The 27524-nt window shown below is 52.6% G+C and overlaps 1 protein-coding gene across 5 annotated transcripts in view; it reads left to right on the forward strand.

Moving 5' to 3' along the window:
* Positions 1-27524, forward strand: part of Sh3pxd2a (SH3 and PX domains 2A) — a 201458-nt gene that overhangs the window by 156427 nt on the left and 17507 nt on the right. For 3 of the 5 annotated variants that reach the window (XM_069994099.1, XM_069994101.1, XM_069994110.1), the window contains 3 exons: positions 17205-17318; positions 21214-21297; positions 25799-25916. In XM_069994099.1, coding sequence (XP_069850200.1) covers positions 17205-17318; positions 21214-21297; positions 25799-25916 — 316 coding nt within the window. The remainder of the gene's footprint in view (positions 1-17204; positions 17319-21213; positions 21298-25798; positions 25917-27524) is intronic. The other 2 variants (XM_069994102.1, XM_069994105.1) reach the window with 1 other exon arrangement.

Consider the following 27524-nt stretch of genomic DNA (forward strand, 5'->3'; position numbering starts at 1 on the left):
CCCATAAGGAGATGATGAGGACAGTAGCAAGCAGGCTTGGTGGGGCGGGGAGGGGGCTGGTGGGGCAGGGATGGGTGCTTTTCCCCATCAGGGGAAAGAAGGCCGAGGGAAAGGGAAGAAGCGATGTGCCTGCTGATGAACATCACAGCTAGTTTGCAGCAGGCAGGACTACCACATGAGTCTTGGTCCCCAGGGGGCAGCCACTGAGCCCCCAGTAGATAGATGCCTGGAGAAGGGAGGCAGGGAGTTTCTACCACTCCACTGGGCCCTTCACTCCCTGGCTGAGGCTTGAAGACACTTCCCTCTAGCATTTCAGAGAATGGCATTCCTCCAACTTCCCTGTAAGGTTCCCTTCACATACCCCCACTAGAGAACACAGACCCTGGGCCCATTCCAGGTATACCGCTTTCTAGGGTCTGGAGTCAAGCTGGGACAGGGGATGACATGCTGCAGGAAAGGTGCTGCTGGCCCCCGGGTGGGTATGCGTCACCCTTCCACCTGAGGCTCTGCCACCCGCTTACAACCTCTTTGTTTTCTCTCTCCCCCTAGCAAGAGAGTGAGGTCGCTGTTGAGGTTGGCTGGGCACCCTGTCCTGGCGTTCCTGGACGCTCTGTCTTTCCTCTATGTTTTCTGTACTTCTAGCAGGAGGCTCACATAGCCCCAGCCTTCCCTCTCAGCTCAGCGTGCCTACCATTTTTGGATTGTGGCAGGATTTCAGCAGCTGTGAGGGGGATTAGGGGACAATAGCAAGAAATACAGGGCCTAGGATCTCTGCACCAGTACCTGTAGCATTGCCACAGGCTTCTCTCATACCTGGCTAGATCAAACCAGCTTTCTGTGGCCTGCTGAAGTTTGCTACCAACTCTGGACATGTACTTCCTGCTCGAGGCATTGGGTCAAGGGATTGCCACTTGGCACAGTGCTTAGGGTGTCGTGTTAATGAGCAGTGTTCGAGTGTCAGCAGGGATGGAGTGCCAGGCCTTGCATCAGAAGATCTTGATTAAGCTCAGCTTAATCAGCTGCCCTTACCTGAAGAATTGAGGGGAGACACAGGGACAGCAGTGGCCACACAGTTGCTTTCCAGACCTCTGTATCTTTACCAAGCTAGACCGGAAGCAGCCTCTTTGTCTCCATAATCTGGAGCACCTCAGAGACCCTGTTAACCCAGAGCTCTGAAAACAAGCTGATCTTAGCATAGAGGGAACAGACAGGGGCATTTGGCCATCTTGGCCAGCCTTCAGCTAGCTTTTCCTAACTGCCAAATGGGTCAGTGGCTGCAAACATCCCTAGGTTTATAATGGTGATCACAGGGATCATGGACTCCTGGACATCTTGGAATGGGTTTTGTGAGGCCAAATGCTTTGCAGATTAAATTTCCGGAGAAAGAACAGCTGAGCTTTCCCGAGCCACTTTTGTACTGTGGCAGCAAAAGGGCATCTGTGTGCGTGCACATGTGTGAGTGCACATATGTACATGCACGTGCGTTCTCCTCAAATAAAAGGGGGGGTGGCAAAGGAGGAAGACAGTCCAGCTCACTCCCTGCCTTTAGTTTGCATCAGCCCCTGGGGCAGCTGGGGCTTCTCTTGTTTGCAGGATGGTGCTGGGAGCAGACAGAATGTGAGTGTTGTGGAATTTCATGAGAGGGGTTCCTCTTCTCTTTAACTAATGTTTTGAAGAGTTGCCCTGGACAACTGCTAGAAGCAGAGGGGCTGATGGGTGTCTTTGGTCATGTCAGATGAGGACAGGATTATCCAAGTAAGGGAGAGTATCTCTCCCGTCAGCAATGCTCCAGGGTTCCAGGGCTGCCCTGCCAAAGAGCCAGCAAAAGACTGTAATCACAAACAGGCCAGGATCAGTTACAACCAGAAGTATTACTTTAGAGTCTTGGCTTTGATGAGGAAGAATGCAATTTTCCTTGGCCCCTCCCCCATCCTTCTCAAGTTAAACAAGATCTGTGAAAGACATAGCTCTGGGACTTACAGAGGCCAACATTCAAGCCAGCCAGGGAGAGATCTCAAGGGCCCAGCTTTGGAGGGCTCTGTGGAGCCATGATGATATTGGGACAGAGACTTTCTTAACCTTTTTCCTGTTGCCATTTCTCCTCCTCCTCAAGGTCACGTGGTGAATCTCATTCAACTCCCTTGCCTCCCCCCCCCCAAAAAAAAAAATCTTCTGGGCTTCCTGGGTCTTCCTCACCTCTGACTTGTCCATTCACCAAAGATCCTGGCATTCATTTACCGCATACTTGCCATGCTCTTTCATTGTGTATGAGGGACCTGCAGGAGGTCAGGTGAGGATATCAGAAAAAAACCAAACAACTGAGCACATTAGAAAGTTGGGGCTCTCATTCCTCCTGGCTCCAGCCTAGTCCTGAGGGGCCCTGATTCTCATCCTCTCCCTTTGCCCCAACAAGCATCTCCTTGCCAGGCCTCAGATCAACTCATCCACACTTGGGCATCAATACCTCTGTTGCCTGGAGCCATGACTTGGTGTGGAGCATGCTTTCCTAGCACTGGCAAGATCCCATGGTAGCATGGCTCTTGTAGACAACCGGGTGGGATTTTGATGGATTGTTTCTTGGAGGAGAGAGAGGAAGCTTACCTCACCGTCCAGGCTTCGCATGGGAAGAATGAGTATCCAGGGTCTTTCCTCACTGGCTCCTTTAGGAGTATTTCTTCTCAGTCTTCTGTTTTCAGGCCCCAGCTCTATGTCACAAGCCTCCCTGCACAGCTAAATGCAAACTACCTCCTTGGATTGACAGGATCTGCGCTTTCTGGGGGACCAGAGCCTCTTGTTGGTGTTGATGTAGCAGACAGGGAGAAGATTCTGGACTTGAGGCTAGACCTGCCCTCCCCACTCCCGCCAATCTCTCAAACCCCATGGGCCCTTGGAGCAAGAGCCTCTCCCTTTTAGTAGTGGCTGGTGGGAGGCTGTCTGGAGTCCAAGCTGGGACAGGCAGGTACTCTGATTCACAGGCCAGGACAGAGAGAGAGAGAGGGCTGGGGAGACATCCATATTCCAGGTGGAGGGACAAACCAGAGCTGAAGAGATACCGCTGATGATGGGCTGTTTTGTACTGTTTGCTTCCTATGAAACTGTAGCAGGAAGACTGGGACTCAGCTGGGAGTGTCTTGGGCTTGCCATTGCCCAAGGAATCCCAAAGGAAGTGCTCATAACACACCTTAACAACCTCCCCTTTTTGGTCTGACTGTAGCCAGGCCTCTCTGCCCCAAGGCCACTTGTAGAAGGGAGTCTTCTCCAAGGGTCTATAAATAATGAGATGACTTCGGAGGCTGAATGGTGAGGAGATAGAAGTCAACGACTTTAGCTTCTCATCCCATCTCTGTCCTTGGGTGAGGTGTATTTCATATTCAGAATAGAAAAAAAAATCAGAACCAAGCAAACAACGGATAGGGAGTTAGAGATTCGATATTTGCTCATTCATTCAGGCACAGAGAAGACGACCCCCATCTTCATGGAGTAGTTGAGTTACCTTCTCTGGCTCAGCTGAGGCGTCCTCCTGCTGGTGCATCCCTTTCTTGCTGAGGAAATAAGAGGCAGCAGAGACGGACAGGATAGCTGAGAAGAGCTCGATCTCTCATTGGTGCTCTCGAGTATCTCTCACCACTACCTGGCCAGTCACTGGGAAGTCTCTAGGGGGAACTGGATGGACTCTGGGGCACGTAGATATGGCATGGTGGTTGAGGGAGTCTCTTCTGTATGGATCAGAATAGGATCTACACTAGATCCTGTTCTTGGGAGCCAGGAAGACAAACTGATCCATAGAGGTGGGAGAGACAGGAAGGAAAATGAGACATGAAAGAATTCAGAACCTGTCCCTAGATCATAAATAAGTCTACTGAGACTTGAGGGTAGTTGTTCCAGGACAAGGTTGTTAGAGTTCAGGTTAAACCCATTTGCATATATATATATATATATGGATACATAAAAGAAGCCAGTGGAGAAGCAGTAGGCAAGGGGATGCACTCTTCTGCATCTTGGTAACTGTTCTCTGTGGTACCCTCCAGGCCTGGAGTAGGATGCCAGCAGTGATGTGTCTGTCCCCCTTCTACCCTTAAGGGTAAAGAGACCAGGTCTCTGGGCAGCAACTGCAGAGCTCCATGGAACACCTAGCTAGGAGAAAGGCTTGTTTGTGTGAGGTCCTACGCAACATAGTGGAGACTGTGGTGGGCTGGGCAGCTGCCTCAGATGGGCCTGGAGAAGGTTGACAGTGGTACCTCTGTGCATCCCTGCAGACACCTTACTCTGGAGTGAGCATGTCCCTGATGACTGGCCTGCAGGGCCTCCCTGAGCTTTTCTTATCCATTCCAGTGAGGGGAGAGGCTCAGTCAGGTTCACCCTCAGACTGCTAGAGCTCTAGGGGATGGGAGTGTCAGCCTCCTTGGTGGCCCAGGGCCAGATAAAGCAATAATCAACAATCATCTCTGTGCCTTCAGTCCCCATGGGCAGATTTGCTGGTGTGATCTGACAGTTCTGAGCTAGGTGCTGAGAGTCACATACCTGCCAGCAGGGGAGAGAACCTGTGGCGGGAACATTGGCCAGGGGAGCCGAGTAGCTGCACTGAAGGCCTGAAGCAGGACTGAAGGCCTTGGGGGCAAAGCAACCAGAGCTGGGGAGATGTACAGTGCTAACCTCACACTGACCCCAGGAGCTGGGCTTGAGATGCAGAAAGGCCTGGAATGGATATAGAGGACAGGGAGGAAGGAAACCTGTGCCAATCAATCTGTCATCCCCTTTCATTCGAAACAACTATTATCTGACTACTTCTTTGTCTAAAACACAGAGCTGGCAGAAGCTCCACGGGCTGCCAGGATGAGCAGTACCCAGCCTGGAGACATGCCAACTAGAACCTTCGGTCAGAAAATGAGGGAAGCTGAGGGTAGAAAACCAGAATGCTGATAATAAATCACAGGAACATTACAGAGGTGGTGGCTTGGGAGGCAGGACTTGAATATAGTGATGAATCAGAGAGTAAGACATCTGGGAGTTTCTGAGCCCTGCTGGGTCAAGAACAAGAAGAAATCATGTCCCCAAATGCCTGGTGTCACTGTCACGAGAGTGATACCGTCCGAGGGAGTTGGAGCCATTCTGCATCAGTTTTCTCATCTGTAAAATGGGATTATATCTGAAATCCATGTGGTTATTGGGAAAGTTAACTATAAAAGAAAATTGGGCTAGCCACCAGTGGCTCACGCTTGTAATCCTCGTTACTCAGGTGGCCGAAATCTGAAGATTATGGTTCAAAGACAGCCCAGCAGGAAAGTCCGTGCAACTCTTATCTCCAGTTAACCACCAGAAAACCACAAGTGGGGCTGTGGCTCAAAGTGGTGGAGCACTAGCCTTGAGCAAAAAAGTTCAGGGGCAGCACCCAGGCCCCAAGTTCAAGCCCCACTAACAACAGAAAAATAAAACAAAAATAAAATTGGCAAATGGCATATCTGTTTTTCTTTCCTTCTCTCTGATAAGCAGGGATGGGCTTAATAACATCCAGTCCTGACAGTACATTGTATCTGGGGTAAAGAGGAATCCATTGGATTCCTGAGATTGCCCTCTTCTGCCAGCAACCTGGAGACAGTTTTGAAGCATTCTTCCCATTTATTATCTCAGGGTAACTGTAGAGCTTTGTATTTGGTTTTCAGGAGAAATGATAAGTGGTTTGTATGAGACCTCCACGCTGGCTAGTGGCCAGGTGGGGTTTGAACCAAGGAACCACAGATTGTTAACTCGAGGCTTCTTCCAAAGCCAGCTCAGTGCTTCCCGAGGAAGATTTGTGCAAACCTTGTGCCAGGGTAGACATGTGCCAGGTTGGACACACCTTGAGAGGCTTCTGTTGTAGTCTTTCTCCCTGTATTGGGCAGAGGGCAAAGTCTCCCTCTGGGGTCCTGTGTTGTTAGTATTTCTTTGATGTTCTTTGTTGATGAGGAAAATTGACCCAGCCTCAGCATTTTGCTAGAACTTGCCTTAATATTCTTGCCGAACTTCAAGGCATCATGGTATGTATTTTTCTGGTTATCTTCTTTTTGGATTACTGGTTTTCTCTTCTGTACAGTATAGGAAAGTGTCTTTCTGGAAAAAAAATATTTTTTTTAAGTCAAGTTAGTTTCAATAAGAAATCCCTAGTGCAGTTGTTACTAAGGTACGAGGTGTAGCCAGTGTTAGTTTGTGAAGTGTAGCTAGCTTCATGGAACCTGGTCTGAGCCTTGGAGAAACTGCAGAGTTAAATGTCACTAAGTGGGACATTCTCTCCTGGGCATCCTCCATGTCCCACAGTCTTCTGGAGTGACACCAGTGGCTTCTAAATTCCAACTGGGAAAGGAGCCTGGAAAAGCATGGGCATGTGTGGGGGCCGCTCCGTACACCACGCAGAGCAATCCACGTTGTCCGAGAGCGGTTGACGTCAGGCGGTGCAAAACTTTTTGCAAGCCCTCTATTTAAAATTCCCCAGGAATTAAATAAAGAGGGTGTGGAGGAAGGAATGCCCTCAACAAATTGTGGAGTAGGTTTGCTTTGTATATGGACATGGTCTTTAAAGTTGCAATTGCCCCCATTTTATTTTTGCCCAGTTGAAGATGGGCTGAACTCAGCTGGGAGAGGGGAGGGGAAGGAGTTGTCAGCCTATAACTTTCAGTTGAAACCAACTCAATTCTGGGGCTAGGAAGCTTCCATTTGCAGCAGTGAGAGAGAAAGAGGGAAGATCAATATAGTCTCACCCAGTGGTACTTCTTAGGCACTGGAAAGAAGTAGATCAAAGACTATTTCAAATGTCACTCTGGCTGGGGTTGTGGTAGAACCCTTGCCTGGCATGTGTGAAGTGCTGAGTTCAACACCTCCACATACACCGGTGTTACAACAACAATCATACATAAATTACAAGTCATTCCCACAGCTTCATCCCCAGACTGCAAATACAAACATAAGGTGCACACACATGCCACACCCACACACACTTTCTGTTTTTTTCCTTTTTTCTCCCAAACCCTGGTTGGGTCACGCAGTGTCACATTCCCATCTCACCCATCCCTCATTGTTCAGCCACTTCTGGCATCAACCTGAAGCACTTTGGCCTCACAGTGAACAGGGTTGGTCTTATTTCTGTTCTTTTCCAAGCCTCCCCTGTATCAAAGGAAGCAGGCTATGGCCTTAGCACTCCTCCAAGCTTCGTTCACATTGTGTCTGCTTTTATGCTTGGAACCAGTGAGCCTAGCCTGTTTGGTTTTCTCCACAAATTGCTTTCTTGAAGTTGAAAATCAGAAGATGAGGTACTTTAAATCCAGCCATGTTTCATGATGTTTCAGTTAACAATGGGCTGCAGATGCTATGGTGGTCTCAAAAGATTATAACAGAGCCAAGGAATTCCTATCATCCAGCGATGACATAGATGTTATAATGTCACAGTGCAACAAATACTTGGGTTCAGAGAGTTACTCTTGTAACTAGTCCTGCACTGTTGTAATCCCAGCACACAGGAGGGGAGGCAGAAGGATCATGAGTTTGAGACCAGCCTGAGGTACGTTGGGAGACCTCAGTGAGTGAGATAGTCTATGTTCAAGCCCCAGTATTGGCACACATGTGTGCACACACACACAGTTATCTGATGGGTTATATTGGCAGCAATCTTACGCATCTGATTTTCCTGTATCTCCTGAACTGAATCAGGTGACTGACTGCCATCTAGATGTGTGTAAATGTTGGTGCACAGTGCCATTGACTTGACAACACATTTCTTAGACCCTCTCCCTGTTATTGTGTGTGTGTGTGTGTGTGTGTGTGTGTGTGTGATGAGCATCAGAATATGTGGTTCAAGCAGAGGCATATATGGAGATATTATTAGAGGTTTGAGATGTATTGATCTAAAGTCACTCTGACTTTGCAAAGCCCTGGGATAAGATTCTGTGCCCAAAAAGGCCCTTTATCCTGGGTATCCCTGCCTCCTCCTGCCACATAGGCTCAGAGAAGAGGCCTGAAGACCACCTGTCAGCCCTCACTAGTTGGAATGGCCACAAAGGATAAAAGTCACACCATTGTCCTGAGATGGGGTTGTTTGTAGCCATGGAGTACAGGAAGCACTGGTGTGGGAACTGGTTTTTTGTAATCTGTGAGATAGAGTTATGAGGAATGGATAAAAGGAGCCGGTAATGCATGCTGAATTTTAAGACTAGCTGGATGAAGCTTGTTATAGTGGCTCAAGCCTGTAATCTTAGGTACTTGGGAGGCAAAAATGAGAGGATTGAGGTTCAAGGCCAGTCCAGGCCTGTAAGTCTGTGAGGCCCCATCCCAGTTTGAGAAATACTTAAGGTCACTCTAACTTGGCAAAGCCAGTGGCTGGGCACAGTGCTGTGAACCTTTTATCCCCAGCAACATAGGGAAGCACAAATGGGAGAATTGTAGCCGCAGTCTCACTTTGTATAATGTGTGTACATCACCCATTCCAGGTATCTTGTAAAGCAGCCCAAGATTTCACAGACTTGGGGACAGACGTCTCCTTGCAGGCACATGAAATTACACTCCTCGGAGCTCACTGCTCAGCCTGCTGCCAGACTGGTGACCCACACACCATCCAGATTGCCCTAGATATTCCCAGGTCTGCAAATAAGATTTTGGCATAATGATTAATGCCCTTCACAGGACCCAGGAAGGATAGTAAATGAGAAGATCACTGTACTGACCTGGGTTCACACAGTGTCTCTCTATAAAAAAGACTTAGCATCTTGTCAGGTTTGACCTGTCATTGTCATCTGTTCAGACCGTATTTAGTTTTTTCCTTTGGCTTGCGATCCTGGTACCACTTTTGTTCAATGAGATGGTGTCACCAGCACAGCAGCATCTCTGTCCTTATCCTGCGTGGATGAAAACTTCCAGCCGGACAGGTCCCTGTTGGACTCTCTGGTTGTGCCTGTTGTTGGTTGTCAGCTGTATTAGCCCTGGAACCTGGGAGGTAACACAGACCAAGGGCCTAGAGGACTTGGCTCAGGTTCAGGTCACTTACAGCAGACTAGTTCCCTGGCTTCCAGGACAGGGGATGATCTAGCCCCTTCTCACTGATCCCTTTCGTTGGTGTACAGAACCCCGTCCCCAGCTCTCTGTGCCTCTCCTGGGGAACCTAAGTTGTTGATTTCATGACCAGTGGTAAAGTTGCCAATCTCTGCAGTCCTTCTTCTTCCCCGAGAGTTCGGGTCTTGCTCCTATCTCTGTCCTCTAAAGTTGCTGCTGGTGATGGCCAGCCTCTTCTTTGGTCAGCAGCTCCCAGGACTTTTGCCCATGGCTGGTGGTGCTCTCTCTGTTTGGTTCAGCTTGCCCTCTACCGATCAGTGAGGGTTTCCAGTCCAAGCACACACTCCTGAGAATGGACAACAGTGCCCCAGACCCCCAACCTCCCTCTAGTCTGCCTCACTTAGCAGAAGGACGTGGCTGTCCTCACTCTTCTCCCGCCTGGATCCTCTCCACTTGTGAGAACTGAACCTGCTGTCATGCTTCTTCATTCTTCTCTCTGCCCTTCCTGACCGTCTCTCCTTCACTGCTGACCCCTTGTCATCAAGGCCTCCCCTCCATAGCCATTTCTCTCTCTCCCAACAGTCACCTTACCATCGCCTTCCTTCCTGTGGCGTCTATCCTTCCTGAGCTGCCTTTTGTTTGAGGAGGTCTGTCCAAAGTGCTCTGCTTTATACTGGGGCGGATGAGCTGGTGACTTTGAGGTGTGTGCCCTTCCTTCTTTCCATCTAGAGCCTCCCTCCATGGACATGCAATGCTGTGTCCGCTTCCCTGCTCTTGCTCTGCTATGCCTCCCCCTAGACTGTCCCACCCCCACCTCTCCAGGTCTTATCTCCAAGTCTCTCCTCTCTGAATTCCTCTCAGACTCCTGGGTCGGATCCTGTGTATCAGCAGTTCCTTCCGCAAGCCTGGCGCCAGCCACTGCTGTGTCCCCGAGTGGGCTGCCTGCGTCGCCCTCCAGCACTTGAGCTCCAGCAGTCTTGTGCCATGACTCACCCTGTGTGTGGCCCGGCTCCTAGACCTCCAGCACTCTGCAGCTCCTGCACAGCCCTTCTGCCATCTCGTAGTCTAAATCTGCACCCCAAGATCTTAGCACCAGGCTCAGCTCAACCCACACATTTTCACTGGAGACCTTCCAGGTGGAGGCTGAGTCTCTTTCTACCTGTGACATTCTTGGCCCCTAAGACTGCGTAGCCCTAGCACCAACCACGAGAGGCTCTGAGGTCTTCTCTAGAGTTCATAGACCTTCCCGTGGTTCACGTTTGAATGCAGAGCTAGCTCTTTGTGACAAGCCAGGCATCAGGTGCTATGCTGAATGCTTTTTGAGGGCTAAGTTACTTGTGTAGTCCTTACAACAGCACCCTAGGTGTAGGCAGAGGCACTACGCTGGGTCCATTTTACAGATAAGGAAACTGAGGGAATTTCCCACATTCATTACGTAGGAAGTAGCAAAGGCTGGGATGGGATTCCACTTGGCCTGGATTCTTGCGTGCTGTTCTTCTGTCCCCACCATTCTCTCTGCCTGTAAACCCTAGTTAATCTGACCACCTCTGGATGCTTTGGCCTTTACCTCTGTCTGCCCAGCACCACCAGAGCCCTGTGAGCCTGGTGGGCCCAATCCAGCCTGGACACGGGGCCCGTGCAGTGAGGTGGGCAACTGAGCCGAGGTGGGAGAGAGGGAGACCGCCCAACTCCCATTGTCTTCTTGCCATAGACTCCACTGAGCCTTCCAAATGGTGACGCAGCAGCCTGTTGCTAATGGTCTTGGAATCTGTTCACCCAGGGAAGGTTCTGGAGCCCTGGTGGCCTCAGAGCCCCATCTGGGGAAAGGGGAAGCCCTGGACAACAGAGCAGGGTGAGTGCCAGAGTTAGGACCAGGTGAGTGGGTCAGGAAGCCAGGGGCTATTGTGGGTGCACGCGGGAGGGATGGAGAGCATCTCACCCGCTGCAGAGCCACTACTGTTTTCTTTGGACCATGAAGGCTGCATGCTGAGAGTTGAGTGTGTCTTGGCAAGAGGCTGCCATGACAGAGCCTTCTGACCAAGGGAGGCCTGGCCCAAGGAGGGTGGCCTTTCACTAGTCTTAAAGGCACAGCATGCTTGGGCAGCCTATATTTCCCGTTTCTCTAGTCCCTCACAGCAGGAAGCCTTGGACCAGCCCCTGGGGTCCAGGCTGGGTTGAGGGCACCAGCAGAACTCTAGGGCCCATATTTGTGCATGGAGTCGGGGGGTCCGGCGGGCAGTGCTGCTGAAGTGCTCCTGCCAAGCCACTTCTGTGCTTTCCTTCTCTCAGCATCTCTCCACCCTCACCATTTGGTGCTAATCCACCCTTACCCTGCTCCCTTCTTCAAATCTAATCTAAGCAAAAGACTATTAGGTCTCCTCTAGTCAGGAGTCACATCCTGCCTCAAAATCCTCTGGGATTGCACCAAGAGTCTGGAGCTGGTTTAGGCACAGGAAAGCTCTCTTGCTGGCCTTAGCAGCCAGCGCATCCTGAGTCCTACAGTGTATTCAGAGTACCTATGACTGGAACGGTACCTGGCACATAGTAGGTACTTAATAAATACAGTGTGAAAAGCTCCTGCTGCAAGGCAGTCCCATAGGTAGACAGGTGTGGCGGGGGGGGGGGTAGTGGGGGATGTTACTGGGGTTACAATGCAGGGCCTTTCTCTTGATAGGCTGGTGCTCTTCCACTTGAGCCATACATCCAGCCCCACTTTTTGCTGGAGTCTAGTGAGCTTTTCCACTCAGGTTGGCCGCCAGCCGCGATCCTCCAGATCTCAGCCTTCTGGGTAGCTAGGATTAGAGGCATGAATCACTGGTGCTTACCTATTTATTAGTGTCTTGGTATGTTAGTGAGGCTCTTGAAGGGGCTAGTGACTTTTTCCCCAAGTCACCCAGGGAATGAGGATCAAACTGAAGTCTGGTGGCTAAGATGCATCCAGGGACCAAATCTTAGAGTGAGCAGAGTCAGGAGAGCAGAGAATAGAGGCCTCATGGACAATTCTGGACATCTGGCAGATTTCAGAGGGAGAGGAAGCAACAGGGGTCTTCCATCCCCCACCGCCAGCTTTGTCCTAGGCTGAGCTGTGACCTTGGAAGACTTTGTTAAAATCCTAATTGTGTGCAGCTGGCCTGTTCTGGCCCTAATGAGCTCATTATCCTCCCTCCTTAAGGAGGCCATTGTGGCCTGGTCACCCCGGGGATAGCAGTGGCCTGGGAGTGCCCATCACTTCCTGCCGCCCCCAACCAGCCTCCACTGCTTCCAGAAGCTAAGGCCTCCGGCTCCGGCTGCTTTCTTCTTTCCATCCACTCTCCCCCTGCCCCCCCTCCCCTCCCCGCCAAATGCCTTCTTCCTCTGTCTTCATCTCTCTGGCCTGCTCTTTTCCTTCTCTTGTCCCTCCTCCTTTCCTCAATTCCTGTCTCAGTCCCGCTCCCCGCTCCTCCCCCTGCCAGGCCGGCCCAGTTAGAGTCCATTCCCAAAGGTTTTTAAATAGGCTCCACAGGTGAAAAACAAAACCACTAAGTGGCTCACTGAAGATTACAAGTGGGTTGAGGGAGGGCACCTCACTTCTGGGGCCAAGGCCTGGTGGTCTCATTTCCTGAGGTGCTGGGAAGACCTGATGTTGCTTCCCCTCTCAGCCTCTGGACCGAAGGCAGCATGCCGCTCCTGAGGCCCGGCAAGCAGGGCTACTTTCACACGACACAGGGGACGTGGCTGCTCCTTCCAGGCTTTTTGTCTTAGGAAGGTTAGGTCCTGTGGCACTGCAGAGACCAGGGCCTGCTGACAGGCAGTGTGCAGCGCTGGCTGGGTTTGTTGTTGTTGTAGATAATTCTCCAGCCGGGGGCTCAGTTGGAGATCAGGCTTCTGATGTCAGGTGTACATGAAGTATTCTTGAACGTCTCCCTGAAGGCTCCCATTTCAGGACTGAGCCTGGGAGCCATACCCCTGCCTCACTGCCTAGGCACTAGAATGGGAACATCTGCTTAAGCAAGGGCTGGCAGATGTCACAGGGCTGAAGGGCTATGCCATGGAATCTCCCAGCCAGCCCAGAACCCTTGGCTGTCCCCACCAGCTCCCGCTGTCTCCATGCTCCTGCCCAACTCCTCCAAGCCATTCTTCCTTGCTGCTTCCCTTCTACCTGGAAACCCACTGTCTGCTCAGGGAAGAGGCCAGGGTGCGCCAAAAGCCTTCCACGGAGGCCAGGTCCTGCAGTAGACATGAAAAACACATGAGGGGGCCGATCTGGTCCAGGGTGGGAGTATTCAGTCATTCAGGAAAGCAACTTGTTGCCATTTAGTGGGCACCTGCTGTGTGCCAGCCCCCTGCGCCGCCTTCATCTCCTCTAATCCCTGCACCAGCCTGCAAGGCAGATGGTATTTTTACCGTTCCATAGATGAGGAAATGGAGGCTCAGAAAGATGAAGACACTTTCCTGAGGCCGAAGAAGTGAGGGTGAGATTCAGACTCATGTCTCTGGCTCTTCCCCTCTGTGCCTTGGTGTCCTGCCCTAGAGACAAAGTAGACTTGGTACTTAGAGTTAAAATGACAGTGAAGTCGAGAGTTGTACTGGAAGCTAATGGGGGTTTGCAGATCAGTCAAGGAAGACCTCTTGGGGGAAACAGGCTGAAGTATGGACTTCAAAGAATGAATGAAATGTGGGGCTGGGAAGGTGGCTCAGTGGTAGAGTGCTTGCCTTGCATGCATAGGGCCCTGGGTTTGATTCCTCAGCACCACATAAGCAGAAAAGGCTGGATGTAGCGCTGTGGCTCAAGTGGTAGAACACTAGCCTTCAGCTGGAGAGCTGAGGGACAGTGCCCAGGCCAGAGTTCAGGTCCCACAACTGACAAAAATAAAAAAAAGAGGGGCTGGGGAGGTGGCTCAGTGGTAGAGCGCTTGCCACACATGCATGAGGCCCTGGTTCAATTTCTCAGTTCCACATAAGCAGAAAAAGCCGGAAGTGGCGCTGTGGCTCAAGTGGTAGAGCACTAGCCTTGAGCTGAATAGCTGAGGGACAGTGCCCAGGCCCAGAGTTCAGCCCCACAACCAACAAAATAAATAAGTAAATAAGTAAATAAGTAAATAAATAAAATAGAATGAATTAAAAGTGGAGAAGAGAAAGGAGGTCATAGGAGATTGGTCCTGGAGAGCTGTGTGAGCCAAAGGAATGAAGCCAGGCTAAAAGTGGCTCTGAGAATTTGAGCAATGAGGGGAAATGCCTCCCTCCAGATAATCTCCCTTCTTGCCCCATTTCCCATCCTTCTCTGCTGCCATGGATTGCACTCATTGAGGAAAAAGCAAGCAAGCCCACCAACTAGACCTTCCATTGTGCCAAACCTCTAAACTGCACCCCCCCCAGTTAGATAATTACACCTATCTGCAAATTAGCTCACCAGGATGCACTGCCGCCCAACACACTCACACACGTCTGTGTGCGTGGCAGACTGACGCCCCCGCCACCCATTGGGTACTAACAGCCACCAGCACACAGATAATAGACAGATAATAGCTCAGCCTCAGGGCTTGCGTGTAGTGTGTCTCACTCCCCTCTGCAGCTTTGGGAGATAGGCTACATTCACTACTCTCATATCAGAGGGGAGATTGGGGCTCAGAAAGATTTAGTAGGCACACAGCTAGGAGTTAGCAGACAAGGATAGTATAGGAGCCATTCTAACTCCAGATCCCTAGTACACGTTGCTGCTCAGGTGTACAGATGCACACCTCTCTACTCAAGGCGTGCACACATAAGACACATGCTCAGTGGCAGGGGCCTATGCAAGAACACCAGATTTCAGGGATACAGGTGCATCAGGCCAGGTGCCTGACTGGAAGACTCCTTCTCTGTGTTTGGCTGCATTGTGTGTGATATCTGTGTGCCAGCCCTGGTTTTACTCCCACCCACAAACAAGATGGACATGTACATAGCACACCTCTCACAGACTCAAACATGTCTGTATCCATGCAACACACACACACACACACACACACACACACACACACACACACACACACACACACACACACACACACACACACACACACACACACACACACACACACACACACACACACACACACACACACACACACACACACTGCAAGAAAGGCCACACAGCTCTACAGGCATTGGAGGGAAGCAGGAAACCCTTACTGACAGATGCCAGCACCCTTTGGTCAGTGGGCCACACCCAGGAGTTCCAGTTTTGTCTGCACCTCATGCATCCGCAGTGGCTTTGGTCACCAGCCCCCATGTCAGCAGTTGACATCTGAACTGCTGGCATCTGGGAGTAGCCTGTCAGTGACTGTGGGTGGGTGCAGGCCCGGGGAGTCATTCCAGAAGCCCCAGCTGTGTGCTTTGTGCCAGGCATCTCAGGAGGTCTGCACAGACAGGCGAGCGCCTCAGCCACGATCGCTGCCGCTCTCCAGGGTAGCGTTTGAGCCTGTTATCTTGGCTCAGCGGAGGTGGCAGGGCATCCTCTGGCACAAGAAGGGAGCTAAGGCTGGAAGCCTCGTGGCCCAGCTCTGTAAGAGTTGGGAGGGGAGTAGAAGAAGCCCCGGTGAGTATTCTGAGGAAGGCTGACAGGGACCATCAGCCCATGAGGATGGCGAGTCTCGGCCCGGCCCTGTGCTGGAGCCGCAGCAGGAGAAAAGGATCCTAAAGTGTCTGGGCTGGGGGGAGGAGACAGCTCTGGGCATGTCCCAGCCCCTGAGAGTGAGGGGTAGACACCAGAGGTGGGAGAAGGGACCGGGCCTGCCCCTTCACCCTGGCTTCTGGAGTGCTAGAGAGCTACCAGAAGATGCCTCCCCGAATTCTTAGGAGAAATAGGTTTAGAGCCATAGCAAGAAGCGAAGGAAATTATACCTGTAGCATTGCTGCTTTCAGCAATTTGAGGCGCGGGGGTGGAAGTGGGGAGGGGGGGAGGGGGAAGGGGGTTTCCCTTGTTCTTCCTGCCTGATGCTCTGTGACTCCATGATGCAAGCTGCCTTCCTTATGCTTGTATGGCATGTACCAGAGGAAGGCCTTGGTCACTCCAGTTGTGAAGCCTGAGGAAGGGCTAGACCTGGGGGCTGTGATCTTTTTCTCTCCAGACAGAGCTGGAGGCCCATTCCAGGTAGCCAGCAGGGCTCCTAGATCATGGCATCTGAGCTTACTCAAATACCAGGCCCAATCAGGGATTCCCCACCATGCCTCAGGCAGCCACTCACTGCTGTGGAAAGTGTGGGACTCTCAGTCCTGCCTGGAGAGAAGCTCCAAGCCTCCAACAGGAAGTGAAGAAGGACCAGATTATATGGGGGTTGGGGAAAGATCAGACAGGGAGGGGGGGGGGGGCAGGAGAAGACAAGCCTGGGGAAAGGTCTCTGAGAAAGGATGGTAGAAGGAGGGGCAGGTCACATACTTTACTAGTGACTAGTTTATTTTGTTTTGTTTGGGGTTTTTTTTGCCTAAACTTTTTATTTTTTTTAAATTTACTTTATTGCTGTTTTAGAGGTGATATACAGCAGGGTTCCATTTACAATTGTCAGGTAATCCAGGTACATTTCCTTTCGTACAGTGTCATTTGTTCCCTCATCCTCTCCCATTCCCTCCCTCCCATTTCCATAACTAGTTCTTGAATGAACAAACAAAAGAGTAAGTCACATGAATGAACAAGTGACATGAATGAGCCTTTATCGTGTGGCTGTGGTCCTCGGGGTCACTTGAGGATGCAGTGACAACATACTTCAAAGGCAGTGGAGGGTAGCTGAAGGGAACACACTGCTGACCCGTGCCCAGGAAAGGAAAGCGCTGACCTCTAGAGGCTCTCTGAGGTGCTCAGCTCATGCTCCTCAGAGCAGAAAAGCCGCCCAGCTTCAGGGGCCATGCATGGACAGCCAGAGCTCAAACACACTGGGCCTTTACTGCAAAGATGCTTTGCACTTTTGAGATAGACCCTGCTGTCTATTTCCTTTTTTATTTCTTCATCAAATGTGTTGTAAGAGTGGATAGAGGTTTATTGGCTCTGTTCTCTAGGAGTGTGTTGGTCTTTTGTGCCTTTAACAAGATGCAGATTCTTCTAGGCCAGGTGTTTGCCAGGTGCTGAGGCTGTCTGACTCGGTGCCCTGCCCGCTGGCTGCTCCTTCCCCCTTCATCCTGACCCAGCTTGCCTCCACCATCCTGCAGGCTCTCATGGCCCCTTCTGTCTGTCCCTTCTGCAGGCTGGTGGTTCGTGAGCACCTCTGAGGAACAGGGCTGGGTCCCTGCCACCTACCTGGAGGCCCAGAATGGCACAAGGGATGACTCGGACATCAATACCTCTAAGACTGGGGAAGGTAAGGTTGTGCAGGTTCTCAGGGAAGATGGTAGTGAGGCTGGGCTATGGTGCCCGCTGTGGCTGGGGGTCAACCCCTTCCTGGGAGCTCTCCCAATCTTCCTCCCAAAACAATCTGAACCACCAAAGTGCACTGGGCCATACTGTCTCACAGAGGCCAACCCATAAGATCACCTACCCACACCCCAGCGTGGGGCTAAGAACACGTGCCAGCTCGGGCAGGTCTGTGGCTTCCCCTGGCGTGGGCAAGTTCCTTGGAGTATGGTCCTAGGCTTTGACAGCTTTGGGGGACAGACTGAGGAGAGCAATCTCAGAACTCAAACTCCTCAGAAAGCTGCCTCCCCCCAGAAGCTCCTTCTGAGGACCCTACAGAGACCTCCCACTGCTCCCAGCCCCTCCTGCAGCAAGATAACCCAAGGGGGTGTGGGGACACAACTCCCACTCTGCAAGTGTCCTACCCAGAAGCTCACTGTACTGGGTGCCAACTCAGACAGGTCTGTGAGCACCTCTTTGGCATCTCAGGGACTGATTGGGGCACAGGCCCCTGCACAAGCAGCCTCTCTGATTACCTCTGGCTCCACAAGGTTCTACTAGGTACTTCTCTCTCTCTACATTTCCAGGACCTGCCCCAGCCCTGTAGGCTAGCACTAGCCCAAGTTAAGTCTGAGCCACGCCCCTACCAATACTACACTCCCTCTTAGTTCCTGGCTGCCTGCTCCTAATGCCTTCCAAACCTCCCTCGGCCTGGCAGCAAGAATCCTTTCCCTAACGGTCTAACCGTGGAGATGATCCAGATGGACCTGTCTTTGAGCCAGAGAGATGTAGGCCTGCCACCCGGGACTCAGGCCACCTCCAGGCCTGCTCCTCTCACCCCTACCTCCCTGCTATCCAGACCAAAATAAGCAGCTTACCAAGTGCCAGCTCCTTATTCATCCTTCTAAATGTCGGTTCCTTGGCTGGCGAGTAGCAGCTGAAGGAAGCCCCACCCTTCTTCCTGGGCCCATGCTGTATTTCAGCTTCGTGATCAGAGCCAGACCTCTGCCGTGCACACTTACCTTGTGACAGGTCTCTGGGGGCTGGGGACCTATTGGGAAGGGTTAGAGTGTCCAGGCTGCTCACTAAGCCATGGAAAGCAGGGTTCAAAGTGTCCCTCTGCTGCCATGGCCCCTGGGCAGAATGGGTCCAGTGTGGTTGTCAGCCCTCACCTCCTACCTTATATACTGCCCCGTTCTCTGAGGTAGCTCCTGACAGCTGTTGTCAGTGCAGGCAAAGGCCTCAGATGCCCTGGTCATTACCCTGGGCATCTGAGTGTTGCCATCCCTGTATTTCTAGCTGCAGGGGCTCAGGATTCTAGCTGTGGCCTTATCACCAGGCCACTCTGAAATGCCTGCTTTACTGACAAGGAGTATGTGCTGCATCAGAAGAGCAGAGCAGAAGTGTTGGGTAGGGGTGTAGGCTTCAGACACTGAATGTGAAGAAGGCCAGGGCAGGAAAGACACACACACACACACCACACACACACACGCACGCACGCACGCACGCGCACACACACACACACACACACACACACACACACACACACACACACACACACACACACACACAGTGCCAGCCTGGTTAGGACAGGACATGGGTACTTTGCATGGAACAAGTGCTAGTGGACTGATGGAGGAAGAGTCAGAGAGGCCAAGCAAGTGCAATATCCGGAGGTGTGTGTGCAAGTACACCCACTGTGTCCCTCCCCCCTCCCTAGAGCTTTGGTAGGACTGTGTGCCAGCATCACTGGCCACATGTAGACAACTGTAGATTCCATACCTGAGCATCTCCTCCTGCCCAGATCCACAGTAGGGTTCAGGGCAGGTTGCCACAACCACGATGCTTTTTGTCCAACTGTCTGCACCTGCTGCCTTGTGGGTGTTGGTGACTCAGCTTTTTAGCACCTTGGGCCCCTCCCCACTGGTATAGGGGGGCTAGTGCTGACCACAAAGGCTTTTGTGAAGTTCAGGGGAGATGATCCTCATACATGCATTAAAACAAGCCTGGAATTGAGGGAGTAAACATCAGTTATTGTGAAGATGGTCTCCATCGCCTGCCCAATGCCTTTCTGTCCCCATAGGACCTGAATAATGTGCCCAGATCTTTGTGGCCCCTGCCATGGCCTGAAATATTATCCTATGACAGATAAGGAAATAGGCAAGCCTCCCAGGGTGACCTGTTTGCCAGTGGTTGGTCTTAGTTAAACCCCACACCTCCTAACCTGTTGTCCAGGCTGTAAAGTAAGGGGCTAGTCACACAGGTCATTCTCCTCCCGGGGAGAGCAGATATCCAGAGACAATCTCATTGGAGTTTGATTCAGTTGGAGGTGGACAGTTTCACTTTCATTCTAACCATCAGTCCGTCTCCCTGTCCAGGGCCAGGCAGCCTAGCAGCATCCTTCTGTGGTGCCAGGAGGGGGAGCCAGCTGGCATTATGGAGCCCAGGTCTAGTCCGTGCCCTGGGACTCCCAGGAGGCAGGCTAGCTTGAGCTGGGCCTGAGTGCAGGGGTGCATGAGGGTTTGGGGCTCAGCCTCAGAAGACCAGTGTGGGATCCACACAGTGAGTGCAGTCCAGGCAACCTGCTCTTGAACAGTGAGAATCTTGGAAGCCTCAAATCTCTGTCATCAGAGACCCAAACAGATGACATGAAGCTACAGTGCTGGGCTTGTGACATGGCTCCTTGTGTGTTTCATTTGGCAAGTCTTTCCTAGACCAGTGCCCGGCACTGTGCCAGGCCCTGAGGACACAGAGGTACAAAGCAGCAACAGTGCCATCCCCAGACTCAATCCAGCAGGGACCACTAAGAAGGGAAAGATGAGCCGGGTGCTGGTGGCTCACACCTATAATCCTAGCTACTCAGGAGGCTGAGATCTGAGGATAGTGGTTCAAAGCGGTTCAAAGCCAGCCCAGGCAGGAAAGTCCGTGAGACTCTTATCTCCAATAAACCACTAGAAAACCGGAAGTGGTATGTGGCTCAAGCAGTAGAGCGCTTGCCTTGAGCTGAAGAGCTGAGGGATAACGCCCAGGCCCAGAGTTCAAGCCCAACGACTGTCCAAAAAAAAAAAAAAGAAGGGAAAGACGTGAACTCACCCAGTGTGGGGGGGGGGGGGACCTGTGAGCCTGCAAAGAGGGGGAGCCCCAGTCTCCCCTGGACATGCTGTTCCCTCTTTGCCCTGCCCATGGTGGCAAGTTCACAGTCACCATTAGTGAATGAGTAGATGTCAGCCCAGGCACTGTGGGACCCACATCCTCCTGGGAACCGTTGCTGTCTAGGCCTTGGAGGAGCCTCTGAGGGGTTGCCACACACAGGGCTGACTTGAGGGACTCTTCCTATTTATTTATTCATTCATTTATTTATTGGTAGTCATGGGGCTTGAACTCAGGACCTGGGTGCTGCCCCTGAGCCTCTTCACTCAAGGCTAGAACTCTACCACTTTGAGCTACAGTGCTGCTTCCAGTGTTCTGGTGGTTGATTGGAGATAAGAATTCTCATGGTCTTTCCTGCCAAGGCTGGCAGGAATCCTCAGATCTCAGCCTCCTGAGTAGCTAGGATTAACAGGCGTGAACCACCAGGGCCCAGCTCTACTCTTGCTTTTTTTTAAAGGCATAGGAGTTTATGGAAGGGTTTAGCTTTGGTTGACTTTTTGCCTATAATGTCACCCCCATCCAGCCCTGGTGTGTTGTCCCTCAGCTCAGCCCCGCTGATGCTCACCTCGGCAGCATGGACACATCTCCCTTCCTCCGTCCCTCCTTCCCTCTTGTTCCTTCCTCCTCCCCTCCCCCACCCCATCTCATCCTCATCTCCATTTTCTCCACCGGTTCGTGTCCGGCCTGTGCTCCATCACCATCTCTCACACCAGTGTCCAAGAGACGCAAGGCCCATCTGCGGCGCCTGGATCGCCGGTGGACCCTGGGCGGGATGGTCAACAGACAGCACAGCCGAGGTGATGGCGCCCACCGCTCCTCCCCCACAGCTGCCACCTGTTTCTCACTAACACCTCCTCTGCGCTCAGCTGTCTGTCTGCTGTGGGCATTGCAGCTGGGAGTGGGAAGGGGCCTGGCTCCTGAGTCTCGGGGTGCTACCAGGGGTGGCTGTCTCTCTAGCTCGCTATTTTCCTGGGAATGGGGGTCATGAGACTTATGACATGATATGGGTCCCTCATAAAGGTGAGTTCTAAAGAGAAGGATCAGGGGGAGGAGGGAGTCTCTGGGTCTCTAAGAAAGGCTATACCTGTCCTAAGCACTGCAGAGTTAAGGCCCAAGGGTCAGTCAGTCCCTGCAAGACCCTCCACTCCCCTGCCCTTTATTGCCTCCTTCCACTGAGAAAGAAAGACTCACTGAGCCAAAGCCATCCTGCCAGCTTCTTGGGGATTAAGTAGAAAGAGGACTAGCCTGCGTCCCTCCTTCAACCAGGAAAAGCGTGGAAGCCAGAGCCAGCCTGGCATCAGGGTACAGCCCCAGCCAGCGCTGAAGAAGATAAGGCCTCTGGGATTTCAGGAGGGACCCGATCAAGAGGATTCCAGGGAGGTACCTGGCCTGGCTGTGGGCTGATGAGGGAGCTGAGACCTTTTCTGATTCAGAGCATTTTGGCCTAGATCTTTTCCAAAGTCCAGGAATCTGGGCAATGAGGGAGAGCAGAGTGGGCCTCTGGATGCAACCATGAACATCTGCAGATTCCCCTACCCAGCCAGTGGGTGGCCAGTTTCTCTTCCCCCATAATGTGAGCCTCTCACAGTGACAACACAGCGGAAGCAGCTCCTCGCCACTCCTCACCCCTGAGCAAGGGAGGGGCACAGTGAGCGCTGGGCTTGCTGGGATTCAGGGGTGCCCGGGACTCACACCCCATCCTCCGTTGTGTTTCCCAGTGACAGTGAGAGCATGCTTTAGTATCTGTTCCAAGCTCAAGGCAACAGAAGGTCTGAATCTTGGGTGGCCACAGCCCAGAGCTGGCGCGGAGTCAGCCTCAGGCTCGGCTCAGAGCTCTGAGCATGAGCAGCCCAACTTGTCTTGAGGGTACAATGTGGGCTTGAACCCTGGAGACTGAAACAGGGCAGAGGTCTGGGCTGTAGAAACAACAGAGACTGAATGTAAAGCAGAAGCCAACCTAAAGCCAGGAGGGAGGGGACAGGTCTACTGGGAAGCTGTTAGGAGTTTGACCTGCTGCACATACCATCACATGCTGAGCCCAACACGCGAGCACACGGATCCCCGCTGTGTGAGGTCCACACCTGGGCACCTCTGGCACACCACAGGTGTAATGGGAACTGCGGTACCAGTCTCCCCCCAGCTGTGTCTCCGCAGTCCTGTGCACACAGCCACTGACAGACACACGTCTATAATTCCAGTTACGTCATCATATGTAGACAGCTCCCGAGTGTTACATACACAGTCACGGATGCCTTATATATGTAACAATGGCTCATTGTATATACTCGTCTGCAGCAGCACCCACAGTGTGTATACAAATAACCCTTCATACCACGTACACATAGGGTGTGTATTCAGATCCACAGTTATACATGTAGACACAACTCAATACATAATTGTCCAGTCACTCATACTTAAGCAAATATAAGCACATACCTTATACTCTCTCTCCCTCCCCCCCAACTCTCTGTCAAAGACACCTTAGCAACATAATTTCCCAACCTCAGTCCTATGGGCTATCTTAAATCAGGAGCCAAGAAAAACTTGCAGAGAGCTGGCTGGGAGACAGTGCGTGCTCTGGGAGCAGTAGAGCGGGTCACAGAGTAACTAGACCAGAGAAGGCAGTGCTTCCCGGGGCCTTCCCTCCCGAGCCCTCAGCCAGCCAAGCAAAGGCCTCTCCTCGTGGAGGGGAGTGTTTCAGGGAGTTGCGGGGGCCAGGAGGGGAGCCTCAGAGACTGCTGACAGAGGGGAAAGTGCTTGGAAAGAGGAGGCTTCTGTGGTTTGGAAACTGCAGGGTTTCCAGCCCCTGCCTCCAAAACCAGAACGGGCTGTCCATCTCTCCCAGTCTGCTGGCCGCTTGGCCAGCCCTCCCCAGCCCAGGGATGCCACCATCGCTGCATGGCAGATCATGGCTCCAGACTCTACACATCCCTAAAGGCCTGACTAGATTCTGAGCACACGGCAAGCCTCCTCTTACCTGTTTCCTAAGCAGTGTCTCTGACTCCTGCAGACTCTAGCCAACCATAGGAGGCCATTTCCATCCTTCTGGGCATTCCCTTGTGTGGCCACTCCCCTGACGGTGAAGTTGGTGGCAGTAGAGGGCTTGTCTCTGCTTGTTCCACAACTCACCTGTGAGTTGGGAGGACTGAGACCCATGCATCCTCTATCTAGGATACATGGCTGAGCCATCTAGGGCAGAAAACCACCTGCTCAAAGGGGCAAGAAGGAAGTGTTGGTTTGACTTCCTGGCCCCCCCTGAATTCTCCTGTGGAACCTCACAGTGGCCAGGGCAGAATGAGCCCCCATGGCCCTGGGGGGGGGGGGGAAACGTTGGAAATGCAGCCACTCAGCCCCCAGAACAGGGCCCTTAGTAGGATCAGCTCAGCTTTTACAGTCAGAATCAATATCCTTGGTTCTGCTCCCACTTCTGGGAGGTTAGGCAAAGCAAGAGTCGACTCAGTCTGCCAGATACTCTCTAAGAGGCTGCTATGGCAAGTGGTGGCTTTGCGAGGCTGCGCCCACCCTGGATGGTCAAGGCCCAGTTGTAGGCCGTGGGGCGGGGCAAGACTACTGACCTCCCTCAAGAAAGGCTGTCCTTTTTCTCTGCAAAGGCAACCTTGCCTAGGAAAACTATCATGATGGCTTCCTGCTCAAACCACAGGGTTTTAAAAATAGCCCAACTGAACAAAGGCAAAATGTGGACCTCAGGCCTTGGATTCTCCAGGCCTGGCGCAGCCCCTCTGGCCACCTCCTGGGCCAGGATTTACCGTGGCCCACTGGAAAATGGAGCAGGACCAGAAGCAGGCAGGAGAACGTGGAACTTCTCCAGGGCCCAAGTCAGAATTGGCTAGGTAGCGTTCTCAGGCAGCCTTGGCAGCAGTCCTGGGCTGGGCCAGAGTGGAATCTGAAGGCCCTACAAGCAGAACCCTCTCTGGTGGATGCTGAGAAAGGCCAGCGTGGGAGAGATGCTTCCCGCCCAGCTTCCCGTGCTGAGGATGGGTGCAGCCTCCTGTGGCCCATCCATTTTGTCCCTACAGCATGGCAGGACAGCCCCTTGGGAGCTGATATCTCAGCCCAGCACAGGGCTACACACAGGACCCCGATAATCCAGGGGAGGATGAACAGAGGACCCTCCACAGCAGGGATTTGGGGTGGCAGCCGTCTCCCTGCCCCCCTATACACAGCTGCCAAAGGCCCAAGCAGCCTGGGTCCAGCTGAGCAGTCCAGGGGTGGCTTTCCCAGCTGGGAGTCCAGGAGCAGGGCCAGCTTCTTGCTATTTTGAGCTCCTAGAAAGCCTCTCGCTCAGTTCCCCGCTCAGCCCTGCCTGGCCCTGCCTTCCTCCTTGCTCATGGAGTACACAGCTTTTACTGCTGCGTGCCCACACGTCACAGCCTCAGGAGAGCCCCTCGGCTGGAGGTGACAGCAGAGTTCAGGGCGGCTCTCCTGGGAGTGTTCCTAGATCACTGGGTGTACCTCCTCTGTCTCAGCTTGTCCCAGCCTCCTCGTGCCTGCTGTGAGCTCTTCCAGAAGTTTCCCAAGATGCTTTTAGGTAACTGTGACCAAGAAGAAGTCACCCACAGAGGGTAGCAGCTCTGCAGGGGATGGAGCTGCACAGTCAGGTGCCTGGCGAGGTCCCGGAGGGCCCCCAGGCAGCAGGGCTGCTGGCAGCTCCACACTCACTTGGCCCCAGCTCCTTTGCCTTAACAAACTACACAACCACTCTTGCATGGCTGTGTTCTCTGGGACACTATAGAGAAAATTATGTGATGCTCCGTTAATGGTCAGGGATTTAGGGAAGGCCTCACCAAGAAGGTGCTGCTGGAAGCATCTGGAAGTCAAGAGGTTGAGGCAGGGACAGGGCTCAGAGAGCACATATGGGGACCAGATGGAAGCCTGGCATGTTTCAAGAAGGACTAGACTTTCAGGGGAAACCTGGCATTGGTCTCAACTTCATGCCCCATGAGAGGCAGGCTCCTCCCGGCCCTGCCTTCAGTTCAGGGAGCTCCTGGGACCACAGCAGCATGGCTAGAAGAGTTGACTTTGTGCTGTCCAAAACTTCACCAACAGCCTGGATCCCTGCTGGCTTTGGCATATACTTCGGAGTGAGTGGCAGTAATCCAACCCCATGACCTTTCCACTGCCACCCAAGTCCTGGTCTTTCCCTTCTTTTCCCTACGATGCCAGAGCAGACCCAGGGCACCTTGAGCTAGGGCAAGCCCAGGCAGGAGGGGACAGGAAACACAGCCTGCACCCTAACCCTAAATCATCTTGCTTTCTTGCTTCCCACCCACCTCACAGAGGAGAAGTACGTCACCGTGCAGCCCTACACCAGTCAGAGCAAGGATGAGATTGGTTTTGAGAAGGGCGTCACCGTGGAGGTGATCCAGAAGAACCTGGAGGGCTGGTGGTACATCAGGTAGGAGCCCACGTGCAGCTGCAGGATTCTTCTCTCCCAACCTCGCCCTCCCAGGCTCTGGGCAGCATAGTGTGTGTGGAGCAGCCATGGTCCCAGGTAGAAGGAAGTTTCCCATGGCAGCCATGCACCAGCTCTCTGTGGCTGAAAAGCAGAACCTGAGCCCCAGCCTGTGAAGCCCAGGGACCCCGCTCAGCTCAGCTCAGCTCAGCTCGCAGACACTGGTGCAGCCCTTCCCACACAGCTGCCAAGTGTGCAACAACATCTGAATCTGGTTTTCTGCGTCCGGCCTTGGCTGTCTAGCCTGCTGCACAGCAAGGGCAGCCTGGGGTGTTGGTGTCCAGCAGGAAGCCTCTGCTGCCCACGACTCAGCACTCTGGCCCCAGACATGGGCCTTTGGCATGCGTGTTGTCCCTGGCAGCTGGGGGCCATTACACTCTGCAGGGCCGGAGTGGAAGTGGGGCCCCTTCCTCCCAGGGCCCAATCACAGTTCCCAGCTGAGGAGCCCACCCGGGGGATGGGTAGGGAAGTAGAGTAAACCAACATGTGGCCATCACTCACTATAGCCAAATAAGACCCAGCCTCGCTGCCCTGCAGGAGACCGGCTCCCAGGAAGAGCTGCTGGTTCCTTTGTAGCAGCTCAGCCATGGAGACTTCTCTCTTTGTGGTCTCTGGGGGCAACCACCTAAGCCCACCAAACCTGACACTCCAGGATGAGGTGCAGGCCAGGGTGTGCACTCTGCTTGGCTCCCGGGGTTGTAGGCAGTGTCACCGCTCAGACAGCCACTGCCCAAAATGCAGTGGAACATCGTGTAAGAGGTCAGTCTCTGCTGAGAGTTGGGGTGAAGGTCACTGCACCTCACTGATAGCTCCTCAGTCCCCCCATTGTCCTCACCCAGTGCCTGTGAGTCAGGAAGACCTGAGATGTCCCTGGTGAGATGAGCCTGTATGTCTGGACGTGAGTTGTTCAAAGTCACTGCCCCAAGACTTTCACGTTCTCTAAGCAATGCAAACTAGAACTGGCCCCCAGGACCCACCAACTATCAGCCTGGGCTAGAAAGGCCAGGATCCACACATCTTGGCAGGCAGGCAGCCTAAGTCATCCACCTAGAAATGACCTGCAAGCTTGCTTTTTGTTTTTATTTCTTAAGTTTTTGTAAAATGACCAACAAAGTTACTCAGGACTACTTCCTAGTCAGCTATTGTCACCATAGCTTAGTCTTTTTAACTAGCAGGTGATTGAACAGAGAAAACCCCGATGAAACAGTTCCACCTTAAGAAGGCTGCCAGACGTTTTCACATATGCTGTTTCCCAGCATTGCAGGCTCCATTTGATCCTCGTTTTCTGTATTTCTTCTCTTCGCCCAGCTCTTTATGTGTGCACACTCTCTTTCTCTGTTTTTCTGTCTCCTCTCTCTCTCTCTCTCTGTCTGTCTCTGTCTTCTCTCACCTTTTCCAATTCGCTTCCCTCTGGAGTTGATTCAGCTTCAGAGCTGGGTAGCAGCTGTGTGCGGTAGACCCAGACACACAGAGCCACTCCTGGTGCCCTTACATTTCTCTACCTGGAACCTTGCTCTGTCCATGTAACTCGGAGCCTGGAGCCTAGTTTAA

Source organism: Dipodomys merriami, unplaced genomic scaffold, assembly GCF_024711535.1.
Source record: "Dipodomys merriami isolate MVZ:Mamm:240054 unplaced genomic scaffold, mDipMer1.0.p SCAF_102, whole genome shotgun sequence".
NCBI classification, from domain to species: domain Eukaryota; kingdom Metazoa; phylum Chordata; class Mammalia; order Rodentia; family Heteromyidae; genus Dipodomys; species Dipodomys merriami.